The sequence below is a fragment of the Grammomys surdaster genome, unplaced genomic scaffold (assembly GCF_004785775.1).
Source record: "Grammomys surdaster isolate TR1022 unplaced genomic scaffold, NIH_TR_1.0 132, whole genome shotgun sequence".
NCBI lineage: Eukaryota > Metazoa > Chordata > Mammalia > Rodentia > Muridae > Grammomys > Grammomys surdaster.
In genome coordinates, this window is record NW_021604590.1 from 5,983,442 (window position 1) to 6,006,203 (window position 22,762).

A 22,762-nucleotide genomic window follows, 5' to 3' on the forward strand; every position below is an offset into this window, starting at 1 on the left:
GGATTTTTTTTCCTTTGATGTGTATGTTCTTCCATGTCTCATCTATTTCCGGTTTGAAGTCTACTTTGTCAGATAGTAAAAATAGCATGGAATATTCTCCTTGCTTCCCACCTCCCACTCTCTCCTGGCCACACAACCGGCAGCAGATATGATCTTATTTATATAGATTGATGTTTAGACTACTACAATGGTACGGCTCTCCTGTCATCTTTATGAGTTGGCTCAGGCAGGAACATGTCCAGAAATCAGCATTTTGCGGCTCTTCTCCCCTTCCATACTCTTTTCCTCTTGACTTCCAAGATGTCCCCTGAGCCTCGGATGAAGACTGTTTGATATAGGTAGCCCATCCAGAGCCGAGCTCTCGTAGTTGCTCGTCTTCAGCTAAGTGAACTTACAGCATCCGCCTCTCTTTACTCTGTCTGCTGAGTGCTGGGCACATAACTGTGGACCACAATGCACAGCATCCATGGACATAGCAAATGCATTGTCTCTCATGCTCTGCCTTCTCTTCTGGTAAGCATTGCCCAGTATTCTTTACTTCTTTTTTATTAATCATTTTATTTGTTTACATTTCAAATGACATCCTCCTTCCCAGTTACCCCTCCACAAATCCCCCATCTGATCCCGCCTTTCCCCCTCCCTTTTGCCTCTATGAGGGTGCTCCTCCACCCACTCACCCACTCCTGCCTCACTGCTCTAGCATCCATCTTTGCTGGGGCATCGAGCCTCCACAGAACCAAGAAAAGGGCTTCACCTCCCATTGATGCCAAATAAGGCAGTCCTCTGCTACAAATGCATCTCGAGCCATGGATACTTCAATGTATTCTTTACTTTGTAAGTGTCCATCCTAAGCCCAAGACCAAACACACCAATGGTCCACACACTTCTCATAGGGTCATCCAACATTACTGGAAAATGTCTCCCTCTAGGTTTACTTGTGGGCTGGTATTTGGAGCTGTTGTGCTGTGTTTGGCTCTTTGTCTAAGAAAGTCTTATGTTCCTACCAGAAAGGTACTTCCTAGTCATGTTGCTATGTAAGGAAATCCTTTGAGTGTTTAATAATAGTAAGACTCCCAACTCTTTGTTGCAATTGAAATGAAAATAGCCAAAGTGACATGTGTGGACAGAAACACTGGATAGTAGATTAATTATCCTTATACATCAGCCCTTGACTCTTGAGACTATGTTCAAAACCAAGGGATAAGATAGAATATTTGAGTCTGAGTGTCCCTTATTTATTCTTAGGAAAAATTGTTCCAGCTGTTAAGCTCTTAAAGTCTCTACTGTTTCCCCCTCTGGTAGGCCCTTTCTTGTTAAGTTATTCAGGGTAGCTTTGAACTTACTCTGTGTCCCTGGCAGGTCTTGAATTTGAGATCTCTCTTGCCTCCTCCTCCTCCCAAGTAACTGAAACTACAGGTCTGCACTCCCAGGCTGGGTCTAAATTAGCACATTTGGAACTCAGCTTGTCCTTTAGAAAGTAGAATCACTCTTCCCTTACATAGGATATTATATGTCTAGAAGCAAATTAATTTCAGTGGCATGCCTTCTTGCTGTTGCCTCATTTCATTGTTTATTTTGAGAACTTGATTGTTCTATGCAGTATAGATTGACCTGGAACTGGCCCGCCTGAACTCCACAGTGCTCTCAGGGCATTCCTTGGTTCTGGTCCTGATGAACTGTAAGAGGTATTAACGTAGCATCTGTGGGAAAAAATCTGGCAGAAGAGATTGTGCAGAGTGTAGAATAAGTATCAAACAAGCTTTAATTCATAGAGCTGCATTGCAGGTGTACAGATGTCTGCGGGTGCCAAGGGTGTATAGTTAATACAGTTCAGAATTTTCAGCTTGGCTAGTAAAGATGTATTTTAAACTTTAGAAAAATTTGGCTGATTCCAAAATCATGGCCATGCCACTTTGCAAACCATGCCATGGGCTTGGAATCATGGCTGTTTAGGAATACTGAATCACTGGGGAGGCCAAAGGAACAGGGGCTAACGGGGTCTTCACTCTGATTTAGCTGAGTAGTGAAGCAAATGAAGCAACAGCTTTATTATGTTGCTGCTTTGCTTTGTGAGACTCCTGGGCAGAAATAAAAGAGCTGCAGGTCCTGAAGGGACCACCACATTTAGGTGTTATTCCTGGTATTGTAATAGACCCCTGTGAGGTTCACGAAGAGGTAGGGAAGCGAAACCTGTTAGGGAGAGAGCGTTGGTTGTAATCTATGTTTTTGATTATCGATGACAGGATCCTAAAATTACACTCAAATATCTCTCACAGGTTCTGAAATTGAGTTTCTGAAAAAGCACTGCAGAAGTAATGGGAGGTAAAGTGCAGAGATCCAGAGAAATGAGCTGCGAATTGAGCCTACAATGGAAATTGATCCTATCAGTCAGCATCTGCCCTTACTCTGAGAGAAGGGGATGAGGGAGCCAGAGCCAGGATGGCTGATTAAATAGGATACCAAGAAGGCTGGAGGCTAGAACTGGGCTTGCCACTCCCTGGGGTCAGGAATGTAACTGTCAGGCTTCTCCACTGGAAGCCTGCCTCAATCTGGCAGAAAGAGAACGAAATGAAAAATGCCCTGGACCAGTGTGGGAGTCACTGGAGCTTCCTCACTAAGCTTCCCGCAGTGGCTGCCATGGTGCTCCTAAGGGAAGCTATCCTGGTAGCACATCCTGAGTCAGTGAGCTCACACAGGACCAGCTGGCCTCATGATTCACACCAATGGGGCTTGTCAAGAAGGCAGGTTGTGCCGGTGTGTCCTGAGGGTATGAGTGAAAAGAGAAATGGCCTTGGAATCGATTCCTATCCTTAACCCTGTCTTTGGGGTTCATGAGGAATGAGGAGGAAATATCCTGTAACTACCGGTCCTGTACATTTAGTTTATTACCCTGTTATCTAACTGGAAGAGATCTATATTGTTCCCATAGAATGGGACTAATGGCATGCCAAGGGAACCTGGTAGGTGAGGGTGGTATTTGTATTGTACTCTTGGGAAGGCGGTATATGTTCCAATTAGCCTTACAGAAGCCCCACATTTCTGCTTATGGAGTCGCTACCGTGTGTGATCTGTTTCTACAATACCCTTTAGGAAGCCTCGAGCGGTCATCAGTGTAACTCACTGGCATCACTATCCCCTGGAAATGTCTTGTTCACTGTTAGCAGCACACTAATTGAAATATCTCTACAGAAACTTTGAAACTGGAGGCAGCATAAAATGCTAACCTGAGAACCAAGCCTTTTAAAGCCATTGCTGGTTCACATTAAATTTTGCAGACTAGAGAAGGCAAAGGGAAGGAAGGTTGCTTGGGATGAATTGTTGAAGGCTTAGTCTCTCAACTTGATCTAGCCATAGTATCATTGAAGAGAGAAAGCTACCGCAGGTGCATGGCAGCTCATGGGATACCACTTAAATGTTGTTGTGTATCTCTCTTTTAGCATTTATTGTTCATGTTTAATTGTTTGGCTTGGTTTTCCATATTTCTTTTTTTGCTCCCAGAGCCTCAGATGTATGTTTAATACTTGAGTTCCACCCATGCTTTGGATGTGTTAGTATGTTTGGTTGATTTTTTGTTTGTTTAACTACACCCAATACCCTGGCACACTTTCCTTGGCCTCTGGGTTCTAGCAAGAGGAAATTATAGTATCCTACCTACAGTAGACCATTTAATCTTTAATTGGTTGAATCAAATTCTCTCCTGCTTTTAACAAGAAGAAGAAGTGGCCAGGACTTAGAATCAACATGACTTTCGTAATGATGCCCTATTGATATGATTCATAGCTCCCTCTGTTGACACCGACCTTGCCACACTGTATCCACATCTCCATAGATACAAAAGAGCTACATAGCCTTGAAAAAACCTCCAAGGTGTTTAATAGATGTGTCAAGACTTCTGATAGATCCAACTCTCCATAAGCTGGAACTAAATCCATCTAACCAGCTAAACATCATGCATTAGCAACAGCATCCTATGGAGTTATCTGTGGACTCCCTTCCTGGACACTGGGCTGACTGGAAGCTTTGCTTGATTGCTCTGTAGACAGGTAGCCTGGAAAAGGACCAAAATTTCAAATGCAGTTTCTCTATAATGTATGTCTGCTTTTGTTTGAACGTGAAGCTAAAAATTATAAGGGGGGGGGAGGTGATCTTTTAAAAAAAACTGTTTCTTTTGAATTTTTGAGAATTTCATGCCAAATATTCTGCCTTTTGATAATATTGACCCCCAACTCCTTCCTCTGACTCTTTCCAGATCCACCTCTAATTCCCACATCCTCCCAACCCCATGCCTTCTTCTGTTGTTACTGTGTTAATAACCCACTGAGCCCAGTCTGCTCTGCTCATATGTTTCTGGTTTGTTGATCCACTCTGTACCGTGGTGGACCCACTAGGGGACGTGACACATCCTAGGTGAAGGACAGTCTGCTCTCTGTAGATGGTTGTGTAAGACAGCTTTGCATTTGGTCAGTCTGGTACTTGAGGATGCTGGGCATCAAGAGCCAGGCTCTTCATCTGAGAGTTGGAGCAACACACCTATAGCCCTGGTAATTATGACTCTCATGCCAACAGTGGTTTTAGACAGTTGGTCATGGAGATGTTTGATCTCTGATAGCTCACCCATTTCCTTGGCAGATGAATGAAGAGCTTGAGACTTCATTTTGCCTTGCTGGAATTTCTAAAGGCATTCACAAAGAAAAGGGAAGCATGCGTTCTGTGAAAACTTTACCAGCAGACAGACAAAACTGCTTAGCTTTGTGATCCTGAGGCTTTAGGTAAACATGTATTTTCTTAGGTAAGGAACAGTGAAATGAAGCTGACTAATGTATGCAGTGCAAAATAGTCTCCCGCTGAAATGAAGTTAGAACTACGCTGCATGTTTAAGCTAATACCCAAGGCAGTCAGTCATCTTATTAGTCCAGTGGCTGCAAACCTTGGGGAGAACACTTTAGCAGAGTCCTCGGGGACACCTGTGATTAAACAGGAAGATGGTGCAGAGATACCTGCTAATCTGTAAGAGATCTTGGATTTCTTGAAAGTTTCCTAAATATCTGACCAATAGAGCTTTATATAATATGTGACGGTTCCTTTATATTATAAAAGGTCACTAATCTGGAAGAAACCTTGATGCCATTTCAAAGTAACTTATTTATGGTACTGCCTTAATGTTTGTAATGTTAAAAGTTTGATTTCTAACATTCATAATTTAAATATAAAAAAATTAGTTCATCCATAAAGAATAATCATTCCCATTGCCACACTATATTCCTTGGGGCCATTTTTGTCCTGTCGTTGGTCCCTAAATTACACAGGGAAAGCAGCATGGGGATCATTGTTAGAAGCAGACATATGGGAGGCAGGTGCACATGGGAGTTCAGTGTGATCTTTAGACACAAGGCCAACAGCCACATTTCTGGTTCCCTCCAGCATGGGTGGGTTTGTCTAGGAGGGCTGAGCAGGAGGCCATGCCCTGAACCTCTGCTTCCACAGATTAGGACTAGAAGGGGAAGGATTCTTCCTAGCACTCTGACTCAGAATTAAGTACTCAGGATTGCTATTGCACGTTGTGTTGTGTTCTTCCTTCATGCTTAGAAACCATTAATACCCCCAAAGCCCTGTTTCCTTGTCACATCAGAATCATAGTGCCAACATCCAGCCTTGACTCTGACTAAGTCATCAAGCCTGACTTGGCCAGAGAACTGAGATCTATGCATTGGGAATGGAAGCATCCAGTTCACAGAATTGCTTTAAATGCCTGGTGACCGTAACTGTCATTTCATAAGTTGACACATCTATTTTCCTAACAAATTGTCATTCTCTTGCGTTCACTATGGCAATCACACTTAAGGAAAATATAAACATGAAATTATCGATGAACCATGGCTGTGGCAAAGCAGAGTCTTCTAGCTTACTCTTTGCCCAATCCTGAGGCACTTTCTTGCAACAGGGCACGGCACCTAGTAAGTATTCAGTAACGCTTATGTAAGACATAAGTACCTCCATTCCACAATCAAGCTTAATCTTTCTCTGAGTATTTTAATTCATATTATTCAAAATTCATATATTTCTTGTGTGTCATTCACATTCCTATGATATATGGGTTGTACCTTACTAACTCTCTCCTCATGTGTTTTTCTTCCTTTTAAAAAATAGATCCCATGCGTGGCCCAAGAAAACTAGAAGTCGTAGAGGTCAAATCTCGACAAATCACCATCCGCTGGGAGCCATTTGGATACAATGTAACTCGTTGCCATAGTTATAATCTCACCGTGCACTACTGTTACCAGGTTGGAGGGCAGGAGCAGGTGCGAGAAGAAGTAAGCTGGGACACAGATAATTCACACCCTCAGCACACAATCACCAACCTGTCCCCCTACACCAATGTCAGCGTGAAACTCATCCTCATGAACCCTGAGGGGCGCAAGGAAAGTCAAGAACTCACCGTGCAGACAGACGAAGACCGTGAGTGCTTTTCAATGTTACATCTCTGTGAAATGTGCTCTTTCATCCCAAACAACTTTGGTTTGTTTGACTTTGAGAGGTAGGTGGCGAGAACAGGAGGAAGGACCACTTGGTGGAGCAGTATTAATATGTCTGCGTCCCAACGCTGATGAGTTGATTAATGGAGAAAGGACAGAGATGGAGACATTGATTGTTTTTATGTAACTGACTTTCTCACAATGTTGCACATATGCAATTCACACTGATTGTTGCCATCCCCCACCTCATCACCCTATTGCCATCGCCCACCTCCCCATGGCTCCTGTTCACCCTCTATCTCCTCCCTTACGTTTATGTTGATTCATTTTACTCTTTGGCCCACTAACATTAACCAGGGCAATCTGTGTACCTCATGTTTAGAGACATTCACTGGGGACTGTTGGTCTTAGCTCTGGACACAGAGCTAAGGACAGCAACCTCCCCCTCTCCCAGAACATCTCATGGCTAATAGTTAAGAGGTAGGGTCTAGAGTCCCATGAACACCCCTTTTCTTTAACTGATTACTGATAGAGTTGGTCTTTGTCGGGCCTGGTACAAGCAACTACAATTGTATAGTTATAGAAATAGTTATAGTCGCAGTGGTTGTATGAGTCTATGGATGCTACTGTGTAGCCCCTCACCCTATCTATCCTCCAGCTCACATGCTTCCTGCCTCTCTTCTGGAATATTCCCCAAGCTTTAGAGGGTAGGTTTTTATTTAGGTCTAGGTCCACAGCCAGTCCTTATACTTTGCTTCTTATTAGCCATATGGCACATTCCTGTATGGCAAGTCTATCGAATTCTAGGTAATTCTTAACGTTTTTATTATCCTATTGGATTGAGCAATGCTTGTTTGAGGTGTTAGATCAGTTCCACAAGCTGCTTATTTGAATGCCTTTGCTCTTTCTCATCTGTCCATTGAAACCCCAGTACAGACACAGAGTAGGAGTGCCACCCATGAGCGCCTCGGATTGCATGGCTGTGGTTCATCCAGAAGATCTCCTTGACTGCTGGCTCATGCAGTCCTTCCACCCGTTCTCTTCTGAACGGTAGAAAGAGCTGCGATGAATCTCTTGTTTCTATGTGGTAACATATCTTAATATGCTATCATTATTTTTTGCGTGTAAATTATACAAACTACTTTTAAGAATAAACCATGTTTTTCATCTGTAGCAATATGCATGACGTAGAGCAGATTGATAAACATCTAAAACAACAAAATCAGTCCTTAGATGAAACGAGAAAGTATTACTAATAAACATGCTATTCCTGTTTTAACTAACACTATTGCTGATCCAGCAGGAGATGAAATGTAGCCATTTCATCAGACCAGATCAGACCAGAGAGATAAGAACTCACCCAACTCCTTGGAGTTTCAAAGTGAGAAATATTGAGAATTCTTTGGAATCCTGTCAAAATGTCAGGATCGCTAATTTTGGATCTTTGTTTAAATTATCTTACTACTCTCAGGAATTAAGGCATGCAGTATTTGCAAATAAAAACCTATTGTTTTATAGCTCAGCAACATTCAGCTAATTGGAAAAGAACTATTATTGCAAATTACATTTTCTCAATAACCAGCCAAACAAAAACCTATTTCAAAGAAGATAGAGAGAAGAAAGACAAATAGAATAATTGTCAAACAATACCAAGTCTGAAGAAAGAGGCAACAGCTCATGGTGACTGTGATTTATCCAACATCATTTTATTCTGGAATCACGTTACTGAGATATGTATTTGATCAGGGAGTGTATGGAAGTTATCTTTTGATCACCATTAGCAGTGTCAGTGGACAGCACAGGTGTTGTGGCTGCTTCCCTAAAATCCTGAATCCTAGAACTAAAAGCAAATCTTCAGCCTAAGTTCACATGAGGTTTTATTGCCTCCAGTCACTCTTCTGGATGAAAAAAAAATATTTTTTCTATTCTAAACTTTACATTTTTTTTATGAGTCCACTTAAAGCATTCTTTTTATAATATTATATTATTATTTATTTTGCATTTATCTGTGTCTGTATGTGTGTGGGCTCACATATGCCATGATGTTCATATGGATTTCAGATGAAAGCTGTCAGGAGTTGGTCCCATGTTCTACTACATAAATCCCTAGTGTGGCACTCAGGCTGTGAGCATGGCAGTAAGTACCTTCATCCACTGAGCCATCTTGCCTGCCCCATTGAAGGTCTTCTTTCCACAATACCTTCCATTACCATGTCTCTTCTAAGACATTTTAAAAATGTTCTTGTCTTTAAAGCTGTCCTTCAAGCCAACATAATTTGAATATATCCCAATCAGTTTTAGGTTAATTTCTTCTGTTTCCCCTCCTTATTCCTGTAATTACATAAATATTTTCAAATATAAACAATCACGTAATAAAACATGCAGTCATGTGAACTGGGCTGAGGCTGTGAGAAAAGGGGTGATGTCATAAGAAACCCTTTGGAGGAAACACAAAGATGAGGATAGGTAGCATTTCCTCAGGCCTGGTCCACTGCAGCTTCTGGTTATGATAAGCTGTCTAATCCCAGAGTCTAGAATTCGAGCTTCCTACAAATTCACCAGGGCCCTTGCTTAGTAGCACCATGTGTTACTTTGTTTCAACACAATGTTCTGTTGATTTCTTCAGCCTGGGGTGAATGATTGCATTCATTTTATATGTTGCTCAGATGTCATACATTAGAAATTTACTTAAATCATTTTAGAAATGAGGCAAGTGAAATCCAAGTAGGGGCTGAAGCTTTTCTAACCTGCATATTCAATTATTGGAGAGTCTTGAATAGCACCACCCCATGTGCATGCATAAAACACTCTTCTATTAAATACTTGGTGTCATTTAGATTAAATACAAAGGCTCTCACTCTACCCATGAGAATGCCCTCAAATAAAAATGAATTTAAAATATGAAATCCTTCACTTTCCTTTGAAATTCCAAGCATCTGTCCAGTCAGAAACAGACTTGCTGACAATTAAAAGACTATTTATATCCTCACACAATCTAAAGTGTCTCTGTGTCCTCCATTTTAAACTCTTTATTGAAATGTTTATTCATTCATATGGTGATGAACATTTGGCTATTTCCAGTTAAGAGCAATGTGGCTGAGAATATTCTGTACAGTCTTCTGAGCTGACCTGCTTTGAATTATCTTGGTAGATATATTGGACGGATGGATGGATGGATGGATGGATGGATGGATGGATGGATGATGGATGGATGGATGAAACAAATGAAGTTAAATGGTGGATAGATAGATGACAGATATAGGTGATAGAATATATATAGAAAAAATATATGTATATATTGATGACACATGGGTAGACAGATAGATGATAGGTATGTAGATAGATAGACATATATACAGGCAGGCAGACAGATGACAATCTGTCTTTGATAGTAGAAAAAAAGAGTAATTATTTTACAGAGACAGTATAGTTAAAATGGCTTTAGATTTCAAATTTTGTACAGATATACAAATATATATATAGGCTATTAAAATCTATTACCTCTATAAATAGCTAAGACCTCTTTGGGTGGGTTGATTATGACCCAAACATTCATCTCTCACCATCCTCTCTAGTCCCAGGAGCTGTCCCCACTGAATCCATCCAAGGCAGTGCCTTTGAAGAGAAGATATTTCTCCAGTGGAGAGAACCAACACAAACATATGGGGTCATCACTTTATATGAGGTAACTTACATGTTTGTTGATAATTTACTTTTTAAGTATAATGTTGTGTGATAATATGAGTTTTCTGGTATTTTTAAAACACAATTTCATGTTTCTTTGGTTAGTTTACTGCTTTCTGTAGTCATGATAGTTGTTCTAGAAACAGGAGATTATAAGTGAATTTTTCAGCTATGCATACTTTCAAGATACATATTTAAAATAAGTTGGATTATTGTGTTTTGTTTTTTTTTCTTTTGGTTTTTCGAGACAGGGTTTCTCTGTATAGCCCGGGCTGTCCTGGAACTCACTCTGTAGACCAGGCTGGCCTCGAACTCAGAAATCCGCCTCCCTCTGCCTCCCAAGTGCTGGGATTAAAGGCGTGCGCCACCACCGCCCGGCCATTATGTGTTATATATTAAGATGCAGTATAACATTTTAAAGTCACTGTTATTGAAAGTAATAAATATTTTGAAACATACATTGATTAGGAAGTGATCACTGAGTCATATTCTTTCCTAGCTACCAACTGCTTTTTCCCACTGATTACAAAAGAACACAGATTAGCCAATTAGAAAAGTCAATAAAAATTTTCTCTACGGTAACCATAGAATAATCTTTTTTGGTTCCTTCATATCAACGTACGTTCCTTAGACTTTATTGACATCATTTTATCTGCTGAAGCGAATCAAACAGTTGAGTGACGGTAGCAAAAGGAGAATTTGATATATTGATCGAGAAAAAATAACAGCAATAACAGAGTGACAGCCATCTTCACATCATCCTGAGCATCGTTTCATTGTGTCTGTTGTCATAGAAACAACCAGGTGCATTTTTTAAAACTAGCATTTATTTGAATGCAAATTCAACAAAATTATATGTTGTAAAGCTCCTAAAAATTATGGCCGATCTGCATACGGATCTGCCTGAATACCTCTCAGCAGTACTGATAGTCTGAGGAGATGAGCTGTCAGAGACGATCACCACCAGCCCTCTCTCTGACCCCACAGACTCAACCGATGATCCCTCACCAGTTCTGGAAAGTGGTGTTAAAGTGCAAAAACAACAACAATAATAACCATCATCATAATAATCATAATAATAGAAAGCAAAGTAAAGAAAAGTAAAGAGAAAGTCTTGCTCTTACTGTCTGTTTTATTGTAACAATACGAAGTTACACAAATCCATGGCTCAACTTCTATGGAGATGTTTTGTAGTTAAGTCAAGCAAGGTCAATTTTCTTCCGCCATGATGTAAATACTTCATATTCTGGGCCCTCTAATGGTGTTTGGACATCGATTTTATAGAATCTAATCTAAGGGGGTAAAAGGAATTTTTACTGGAACTCTTTTTGAAGTTCATTTTAAGACCCAGGCAGTCAGTCTGCCTGTCCCCATAGCCACGGGTTGCTCTCCAGATAGACAGAAACTAATAGCAAGATTTTTTTTTCTCTCTAATCCCACCAGACATTTATCTTTGTGTGGGAAGTAACTTCAGCATGGAAACAATAGGGAAAATAACATTTACAATGAAGACCCCATTCATCTCTCTGACTTAGTAACCAGGCTGTCCCAGTCAAACCCTGATCTAAATGCCGCTCCAGTGTGGATGTAGGGATATGCCATAAATCAAGGTTCTAGCAATCAGATATTTGCAAGTAGAGCAGGTTTATTTTTCTATGGATCCAATGGGGAAATATCAAATATTTGAATCAGGTCTAAATGACTAAATGCATTTTCTGGGTACCAAATCAGTCTCTCTGGTTTCTAAGTATGAGACGGAGAGAAGTTCTGGTTCCTCAAAGTAGGGCTTGGGTGGCATCTTAGGAGGGCAGAGTGTCTTCCTTTCCTGAGACTTCAGTGCTCACAATTCATGGCTCACTTGCCTTACAAGAGTCCACAGTCTCTGCTGCTGGAGCAGATGGTTGGTACAGCATCTGCCTGCATCCCCTCTGTGGAGGATCACAGTCCTACAGAACAAATACCATGCTAAGAAAGCTAAGCAATTGCTCTGAGATAGGCAGGGACCATCAGAACAGCGATCCTGCCATGGAGTCACATTTGAGTATAGGTAAAGATTACCACGGTTGGTAATGCTTTCGTAATAAATGTGTTCCCTGAGGGGTGTTAACATGCTTAAACGATTTGGAATAAAATAAAATAGACTGTCTGCTATAGATATGAACACATATATTGAGTTTTGATTACTCTTGAGTTTTCCTTTGTCTCTTACAAGAAGTACACTAAAGCATTGATGCTTGAATAACGCTAACAGTGCCCTCTGTTTTTAGACTTTACAGAGGTACATATTCTCCCTGTCCTCTGTCCTTATTCTAACTCTGCCCTCGTCTAGTTAGCCTTCCTTTCTGTTCTCCCCTTGCCACCATTCTGACCCAGACCTTCTTAGAACAATTTCTCACTTTTGCCATTTTGTTTGTCAATTATGTTCCCAAAATCCAGGTCAGGCAATTATGTCTGTCCCCAGTGGATACCCTGCCAAGCTATAAATGTAATGCTGTTCTAATGAACCTGTGAAGCAGACTCATGTTCAAAGTAGAATGTGCATCTCAATTTTTCTTTCAGGAGTCAACCACTGTTAGAACTAGACACAAGTCCATGTTTACATAAGGCAGAAATCACACTGCAGTTCCACTTATCAATTTAAATGGATACAATTTAATGTTAGCAAAAGCATGGCTTGTTACAATTACACATACCTGTGAGGTCACCAGCTTACATAATTCGAAAGTAAATACAAGGCACTTTCATGATTGATACGCAAAGTTAATCTCATGAGAATGCTCTAACAAAAATTTAGAGGACATTTTTGTATTTACGTCTCTCCAAGTATGGACAAAAAGCCCTGGAAGACACATGGGAAAGATGAGCGGGGTTTGTCTGCATAAGATTTTAAACTCCATAATGATGACAGACAGACACAGAACAATCTAGATAGCGACAGCACATTTGAAGGGGTTATTTTGAACCTTCCTGGCTGCAAATGGGCTTATGGCTGTGGTATACACAGACTTGATACAGACTAGTAAGTACAATTCAAGAACCCTTTGTGGAGGTGAATAAGGAGCAGGAGGAGGCAACTCTACCTGTCCTAGAGGTTGAATTGAAATAACAAATTAGAGAAATTTAAATAGGAAACAGATGAGCTGGATTTTGTATATCTTTTATAATGTATAACTTTGACCAGTGGCAAGGAGAAATGTGGTCATATGTAGACTGTTGGTGGGAAATACACGTTGCCTCTTTTGTAGGCAATTTGAGAGTATCCGCAATAATTTAAACATTGAATGTCGAACCTCTTTCTAGAGGTCTGTCAGTGAGTAATACAGCCAAGTGTATAGCATATAGGCATTGCATCTCACTACGTAACCACTCAGATGTCTATAGTGACCACAGGAGCTGCACATCTAAAGGCTCGTGCTCGCTATAGACATAAGACATTGAGAGAAGACAAAACAAAACAAATGAAAAAAAAAAACAAAAACAAATGTAGCTCATAGTCTCCATCACCAACCATGGAAAGAATCAGTGCCAAATCCAAATACTTCAGATTCATGTGCAGTGAAGTTTGATTCAAAGTGAAGCAGAATGATCGAGTTTCCTGCTGTTCAGGCCATTTGTGTATTAAGAGTTGAGATATCTCAAGGTCACGAGCCTAGATAATTGACTGTACTCAATCATCGTCTGATCTCGGTAACCTTGAAGAAGGAAGGGATGAGGACCAAGGAGTTGTGTTAGGCAACCTAGCTTGCCGATCAGTTCCCTGTCAAGCCGTAACTATAATACCGCCTTCATAATAAGTACAAAAGAATTTAAGGGAAAGCAACCTTCTCAGTTCTTCCTTTAAGTGGTAACTGGTAGGTGCCATAGAGATAGCCCAGTGGTTAAGAGCGCTGCCTTCTCTTCCTGAGAACATTAGTTCAATTCCTAGCGCCTACATGATGGTTCACATTCATCTGTAACTCCCATCCCAGATCTGATGCCCCCTTCTGGACTCTGTGAGCAGTGCATGTATGAAGTTCATGGACATACAATCTAACATTCATGCAATAAACATAAAATAAAAAAACAAATCAAATCTGAAAAACAAACAAAAAAACAAACCTAGGTAACTATGTTACCTCTGGAAATCATTCCAATAGTTATTTATTATTTATTATTAATACTTCCTCTCAAGGTGTCCTTCCCCAGGATTTAATGGCCACATTTTTTCCTCTCCAAGCTTTCTGAATTTTTCACATCACTCCACTTTTAACCACGGGCCTCTGCCCTCACACAGAACTTGTCCAACCCCTCCTATGGTGAATTCCTGCCATGCTCTTTAGTGGTACTTCAAATGTTGTAGTTTTTCCCAGAGTACTTTGGCCCCTTTCACCCCTGAAATCAAATTTAATTATCCGTTCCTTTGTGTTCACAGAGCAAGTTGCCCAGACCCCAATTAAAGACCTATATTTTATGCTGGCTGCAATTACCATCATCTCTACACTCCCCCAAAGATTTCAATCCCCCTAAAAGGCTATTCCATTTGAGCTCTCTGTGAAACTCGAGGTGTAGAATTGGAGACTTGAAGGAGAAAGGGGGGAAGATAATTTTAGAGGATTCCAGGCACTGAAGTGCAATCAGGAATCATCCAGTGTAAGCAAGGGCTTATTCCATCTCACCAGTTTAACACCCTTGGTCCCCTACCACTTCATTCAGGTGTCACTTTGCTTTTGTCTAGTGGCATCCAGTTAAATTACTGGGACCCACCATAGGTCAATCAGCATCCTTTAGAGTGGCCCTGTTAAAATATTTTCTGCCCTCAGCCAGCAATGTAGTACTGGTGTAAAAGCTTTCCCAAACTTTTCTCCTGGGAGCCTCCCTGCCCTCCCTCCCCCCTCCCCCCCACACACTGTGTTTTCTCCTGCCGAGTGTTCATAGGTACTTAATAAGCACTTGTTGAATTACTAACTGAAAGTATAAAATGACAGAAGTAAAGGTTATGCTCAGTCTGAGCCTGGCAGGATGCTGTAGGACCTTGAGCAATGCTGCTGAGGTCAACAGCTGCTCACTGCTTGTGACCTCCGTGGCAGGAGGCAGAGGGTTGGCTGCCTGCCTCCTGGTCCTGGTGAGCATTTTAATTTCTAACATTTAGACACTTATAGGTTTAGGGGATGGAAGTTATGGACTTTCTGGCACTGATTGCATATACGTACATAAATTAGACTTTAGGAGTAGATAAGATAGTACATAACTTTGAGGAAGGCATGAATTACTATATCCTTGTATTTTATAAGGAAAGAGGAGTGGAGTCTGTAATTTTTACCAAAGTATTAAAGGGTTGAAGCCAAAACAGGGTTACAAACCTCCAGTCTGACTCAGTTTGGAGCTGCCTGGCAATCAGCCCCTGCGGCCATTGAGGCCATCAGTGAAGCCTTTGCTTCCTAGCGTGTGCTTGTGGACCCGGGTGCCCACTTTGCCAGAGTGTGAATGCTCACATGCACTCAGGCACTCCCCAGTAGTCTTTTATGGAAAATATACCAAAGGCCAAGTAGTCACAGATAACAGTGGGACCACAAGCAAGAATCAGACATGACTCAGTCTGGCGCAGTTATTACAGGAATACTCCTCTGTCTCGGACTTAATTTAAGTCATGATTTAAGACTAAACAGTAAGTTCACAGCATTCATGACTCATCGCCATGTAAAGCTTAGGAACCCGACTGCAGCAGGAGACACTGGCCGCTGCTCTGCTTGGAACACCGGACTTAGGAGGATTAACAAATATGCCGATCTGACATGCGTGCGGCGTGGGTGGACACATTTTTACCTAGCCTCACCTGATTTCTCATCAAAATCTTCCTCCCCTGGACCATCTCTCTGTGTGTTCTTGAATCTCCGTTCCCAGCCTGGACTTCTCTTGGACTCTATTTCTACCACGAGTACTTGTTCGAATGAACATTTCAAATGCTCACGTTCTTCCTTAAATGCACACTCAGCATTCCATTTCCAATCAGGATGACTGCCTTTTGAGCAGGGCTCAAATGAAACCACTCCCCTGCCTCATCCGTATCAGTGACCCATCTCTAACACCTGTCTAATTTGTCCACAACTTTTATAATTCTTTTCCTTTTTTTCACGCCTCTCCCCCTCCCCCCATGTACTTTTTAGTCTGGGAAACTATATCCTGTCACACATAATGTACATGATTTTAGCCACTGGATTCTACCACAGTTCCCTGTGACTCTTCTACCCCCTTTATTAACCATTCAAGTCCAAATAAAAACCCACCTGGCAGCCAAGACGGTGTGTGTGTTTGTGTGTGTGTTTTAACAAATAAATTTGTTTTATTTTTCACACCTAAAATGTTCAAAGTTTGCCTGTTGGGTACGTGTCCAAATCTTTCATATTGATGTGCAGAATTAAGCATAAAGGAGCCCATGCCAACCCCTGTAGCCTGAAGAGACCTCACAGGTCTTTTGTGTTCATTCCTTGGGTCCAGGGCATTCATGCTGCAGGACTTAATCCAGATTCTAACCCCATATCCACTGCCTGACTGGTCCTTTATAGAGTACAAGACTTCCCAGGTTTGCCAGCATCTCTTCCTTAGGCATTTAGAATGGCTGTGTGGGCCTTTCTACCTGACAAAGCTTCTTAGATTATCAATCCTATTTGTTTCTTCCATAGTGTTTTTAATTGATATATTTTATTTATTGTTGATTCCCTCAGTTCCACCACACCCAGTCCAGATTCTTCACTTCCTAAAGTCAATGCCTGGTCCATGTGCTAGCCACAGCACCTGCATTCAGTCAGTGTTTAAAAAGTATCAGCAGATGTGACTCTGTAGAGAAATCAGCCCTAAGGCAACTCACTCCTGTTCTAGGCAGGCGAGCAAGAGCAGTGTCCAAAGGCTCCCTAAGTGTCCATGGGACTGTGCAGACATGTCCCCTCCCAGAGCAGAGAATAGCATCATTGTGTATTTAGAAACAGAGCTAGATAGCGGCTGTCCACAGGTCCGAGGCAAGAAGCAAAGGGTCTGAGCTTTGTCACATTTGCTGTGCTGAAGTCTAGAGCCAAAGCAGTAGTGTGGACAGAAAGACTGACTCGCCCTCCATGTGCTGTAGCCATCCCTATAATTCCACTTACCATAACTGAGGGATCGCAGCCGCCCTTCCCCCCACCATCCTGCTTACCCCACGGGGCACAAACTGCATCTGAGACACCAAGCAGGCCCCCAGAACACAGTTCTGGGCACAATCGAAGGCACTCTGGAAATGGTTCAAGTGTATAAACTGCCGTACAGACTGCCTCCCCACATGTGGTGGTGAGACTGGCCCATAATCATCAGATCCTGAGAAGGAAACTGAGGTAGGAATGGGTGGGAGCAGATGAGACCTCAGGCAACTGTAAGCAAGACAGAACAGACTCTGGGGAGGCAGCTTCGGTGAGACAGCTCATTTAGTAGTGGAATAGGGGCTTTTGAGGTTGAGTGTATATCACTGGTCAGGGCCAGAGTGCTGGGGACGTATCATTTGCATAAGGTAGAAGTCCACTGTGCTGCTAGATCTGACCTTATAAGGGGAAAGGAAGTCTAACTTGGCTACTGGGCTACATGACCTCCTCTGGTAGGACAGTGATATATGCACCAGAGCATGCAGGACTGGTACGGGGAGGGGGGTCCAAGTCCTGTGAATCTTAGGACAAGATTTTAGGAGTTGGGACGTGCCTCAACCCCACTCTTGCCCCAGCCAGCTCTGGTTACACCACCACATTCCACTCTGGAGGGTTCAGGATGGAGAGCTAATCCAGGAAGCAGGCACACAAAGGAGGCTCCACCACAGTCCTTGCTAGCCACTGGGAGTAGCTGGTTTCTTGTCTTTTCAACCTCCTCAGCCTCCAAAGGGCCAAGAGGCAGGTTACTGGCAGATCTACCTGACTCCCTGATTCCCGTGACGCCATCTACTGCGGTGATTAATATACATGGCAAATATTCCCTTTCCAAAGCTCAGGTGATTCAGTCTAAATATTCTTTCAGAGAGGTCTTCTTAATTATAATGACATGGTGTAAATATAAGGAAAAAAATAATGTCAATTATCACTCTGTATAATAACAGTGTTAGCGTTCTGGCACATAAATTACAAGTAGGTTTACTTATTTAGAAGCATGAAAAGTGCTCGGTTTTGCAATTTAAAACTTTTGAATATGCCACATTTAAAAAATTATGTCATTATAACCAGTAGAAGTTAGTAATCACCACTAAAGTGTGTACTCTTGAGTAACTGATGAACTATCATATTGAAATACTTTTTAAAAATCACTTGAAAAGGCAAAAGTTAAAGGCACCTATGTTTCGTTTATTTTCAAACATTCCAGCCTCATCCAAAAAGTGAAAATGTCTATTCCATGACAAGAATCTCGAATATATCTAGAGTAACCCTCACTGGGGGTGAGGGGGGGGACAGCTGCTAGTCACTTGGAGCAATTTAAATCTCAATTTTATTTGATTAAAATTAAATGAAATGTGCAGTTCCTAGTCTCTGTAGCCACATTTCACATCCTCAATGGCTCCATACAGCATGTGGCCACTATGGTGATTAATAGAGAATAGAAAATTTCCACCAGGACAGACAGCTCTGCTGTTGGACAATATTCTGAAAAATGTCAATGATTCTGACCCATAATAGCTATCCATTTGCAGCCGCAAGACTTACTGGCAGGCATCTCAGATTTATTTTTGGACCAGACACTGACAGCCACATGGATGAAAACACTTCAATGTAGCCTTGTTTTGGAAGAACAAGTATCCTATTCATGGCCAAATCAGATCATGGCCAAAGATTAGAGACGAGGCCTCTATTCCTGTCAGCGCCTGTCACTCTGGCCAATTACCAATTTTTTTTTCTCTAAATGAACTGTTTGGGCTCATTGAAATCAAACAGTTTCACTGTATCAGGTTATGTTGAACCCATCCTTCACATTCTAACCTACTGTCTTTAAGTCCCTCCCTCTAGAAAGGTAACAACTCATAACCTCATGCTGAGTTCCTATCCCTTCTCAGTGAACTGCTTGGAAGCATCTAGTCATTGTGGGATAAAGATGTGATCTCCATCCGTCCTCTCTGAGATCTTCATGGTGGTCTTACTCCTTTGCAGATAACCTACAAAGCAGTCAGTTCCTTTGACCCGGAAATAGATTTATCCAACCAAAGTGGACGAGTTTCAAAACTGGGAAATGAAACCCATTTTCTGTTTTTTGGCCTGTATCCTGGAACCACATACTCTTTCACCATCAGAGCCAGCACAGCGAAGGGGTTCGGACCTCCAGCAACAAACCAGTTTACCACCAAAATATCAGGTACCGTTTACTGATGCCTTTCACCAGAAGTGGCATTTTGTGCCTTTTCGTTGCTAAGGTAAAGATAAAATGCAAAGATACAACATAGTGGTAAATTTTATTAGTACAACTCTGGGTACCTAAAACAGACTCATAGGATAAAATAAATGCCACGTGTATTTAGCATCTAGAGATATGGCTCTCTTGTATTAGGGCATAGCTAGTTTTACCAGTTCTCCTTGAAGGTCTTGATTACAAGACAGAAGGTTCTGGTGAAGTTCTCCGGTCACCAGAGAAACTGGGCTGGAGTGACTCTGACATAAATGGCAAACTCAGCATTAAAGCAGCACCTGCGCTCTGCAGGCCTTGGAATCTGCACCACTGGTTGCTTTCCCTTCGAGAAAGAGACAGCATGCAGGGTGGGATCAAACACCCATGTGCTCCAGCGTTTTACAGATCCAATTATATCACCTCCAAAAATATATAGTTTGAAGAATAATTCCGGCATATCCGTCTGTGCAGAAAAAGTCTGTATTCCTCGGGAGGAAATTATCTTGCCATCTGGTATAGGATGTTTAACCACAATAAACAGAATTCCATGAACATTTTCTTATTTTTCTTTTCTCTTCCCCCTTTGGCTGAGAGTGGGGAAGTATTTGAGTTTTGGCTTGAGCTTTTTGTGGTGTGTTTCGTTAGTCATCCCTCTGTCGCTGGGATGAAATACTTGATTTCCTTCTGTTTCAGCCAAATCTTTTATAAAACCAGAGATGAAAGGAAATAAATATAAATAAAAAGAAAAACGTGCTAAATATTACTGAACTAGCCCTTGGAGCTGGTGAGAAAAAAAAGAAACTTGAAAGAGGAGACCCTTATTTTACACTTCATGGTCTCAGGCCATGGCTGCCTGGCCCTATCGCTCTGAGTCTGAGTTGCTGTTGCTCTTCCTGGTGAGAAGCACTCAATAGAACATAGCTGTACACCTCTCAGTGACTGGAAGGCAGAGACAATAAAGGAAAGATTCTGGGAAAAATTCTCCCTTCAAAACCTTTCCCTCTGTGGCTTACCAGTCTGAAAGGCTTACCTCTGTCTTTCCTAATAGTCCATTCAGGTACAAGCCCATCAGTCAATAGTTGCTTTGGTAAGATTTTCAGTCTCCCGATCCGGTCAAGACTCAGTAGCGCAGCACATGAAGAACCTAGCTTCCTGGTGACATTTTTATATCCAAATCATAACATAACATATCCATATCAAAACATAAAAATATAGAGAGTTAGGAAAAGATCTTGTCACCTCCAACAGCTAGTTAAGTAATATTCAGCATGTTTTTTTTTTAAATATTTATTTCCCTTCATCTCTGGTTTTTATAAAAGATTTGTTCAAAACAGAAAGAAATCAAGGTCCAAAATTAGAGTATTTTAAATGTTTTAGTTGGTTTGGAGGGAAAGGAGTTTTTAAAAAATTATAACTTAAGGGATATTTTTATACATCATGAGGTTTTTATGTGCACAAACTTGGCCTGGAAATTTAATATATATCCCAGAGCAGAGTTGGGAAATAAGTTTTTTGGGGGAGGTTAAAAAAATGACATAGATGGGCAGACACGAGCATAGAACAGTCATTGGATTGAATAAGAATACTTGGACACTGGGATGCTTTCTGGTGTGTTTCCTATGATTTTAAGTGAATTAATACGGTATTACCTATTGTATTAATTTTTCCATGGTGACCTAAAAAGGTAATGAGTATTACTTCAAAGGATGTTTTTATTTTCCCAAGCACAGGATATTTCTGCAAGTATTATCATAAGGGAGATGCTCCATTAGAAAAATAATTAAGCTTTTCCACATTGTATAAAAATTCCAATGAATATGAGCCTGGCCACTTCCAGTTCATATAATTCTATCCAAAAGCAAAGAAATTTGACATTTCATTTACTCTGTACAAGCTCACCCAAAGTAGTGATTTGACTTTTCTGGAATTAAAACCACATTTCAAGGCTCGGCTCTCGGTTACTCAGGGAGCTTTGGCAAGATCGCTTAATCCTAGGATTTCAGGGCCAGCCTTAGCAAACAGCAAGGCCTCAGCTCAGGGAAGGGGAGAGAGGGAGAAGGTTAGGTTATAGTTCCCAATCTCTACTCTCTATTTTCATGGACTTAAAGGAAGGAGCTCTGCTTGTATCCACCAGAGCACATAGTTGCATATTATGAAGCAGAGTTGATTCTTAGTGGAATTAGAGTGGACTTTGAATTTGTAGAAAAAAATCAATAGATGTGACTGATAACTCAAATTTGTTCCATAAAAGCTTTTTCCCCATGTAAGTTATTTTGAGCGTGCTCACAGAAAGTGATCTCCGGCTGTCACATCAGGCCGGCATGTGGTTGAGACTGGTAGCTCCTGCATCGCAGCTCCACGCTGTGGGGAGTCTGTCTGAATCTGTCTCAGGAGGGGAGAGATTATTGTAGTGCACAGTTGCTGTGCTAGGCTAAAACTGCATTTCTAGAGAAGAGAAAAAGGCCAGAAATGGCTAAAGAGAGTCCTTTGCTGAGAAATTGTTGATAGCTGATAACTGGGGAAGAGAGAATCATTTTTATTTATTCATTTTAAACCTATGGTCAGTGGTGGATTTCCTGTGCTCCAGTGGATGGGCCTACACCCATACACATCTGGGCCCTAACTGGACTTGGTTGATTTTTATTTGAAATGAAGAAGAAGGAAGAAGAAGACGTGAAGTTGGGGAGGATTTGTTGAGGAGAGAACTAAGGACGTGACTGTACTTCCTTGTATAAAAGTATTAAATTCTGAAGAATAAAGAAACAACTTATAAAACAATTTCTCTGTTAGGAAGAGAACTCTTCTGTAGATTATTTTGTCTGGAGAGCTGTCTTTTTGAACTGCTGTAAATGGGAGTTAGTCATTCCTGTTGTAAGAAATTCCTAAACTGAAGCCCCAGATAGGATTGGTCACATGTAACCCAAGCTGGCCTCACAGTCACCGAGTAACTGAGGGGCCTTGAACAGATCATCTTGCCTCTGCCTCCCAAGTGCCATGATTATAGGCCTGTGTCACTATGACCCGTTTATACTATGCAAGGAATTGAACTCAGGACTTAGTGAATGATAGGCAAACATTCTACCTACTGAATTACATCCCCAGATTTAGAGTACCTACCCCTTGTGCTGAATGACATTAAACAGAAGAGAAAGTCAAACCCAAGATGTTTGTTCTTTCTTCGTTTCTCATTTGGTTCCCACTTCCCTGCTTTTCCCAAGAATCTACTCCAACAAGTTTCTCAGGCACAC

At 41.4% G+C, this 22,762-nt stretch overlaps 1 protein-coding gene across 1 annotated transcript in view; it reads left to right on the forward strand.

Moving 5' to 3' along the window:
• Positions 1 to 22,762, forward strand: part of Ptprm (protein tyrosine phosphatase receptor type M) — a 627,614-nt gene that overhangs the window by 348,340 nt on the left and 256,512 nt on the right. Inside the window, exons 7-9 of the mRNA XM_028762235.1 lie at positions 6,148 to 6,456; positions 10,049 to 10,158; positions 19,283 to 19,484. Coding sequence (XP_028618068.1) covers positions 6,148 to 6,456; positions 10,049 to 10,158; positions 19,283 to 19,484 — 621 coding nt within the window. The remainder of the gene's footprint in view (positions 1 to 6,147; positions 6,457 to 10,048; positions 10,159 to 19,282; positions 19,485 to 22,762) is intronic.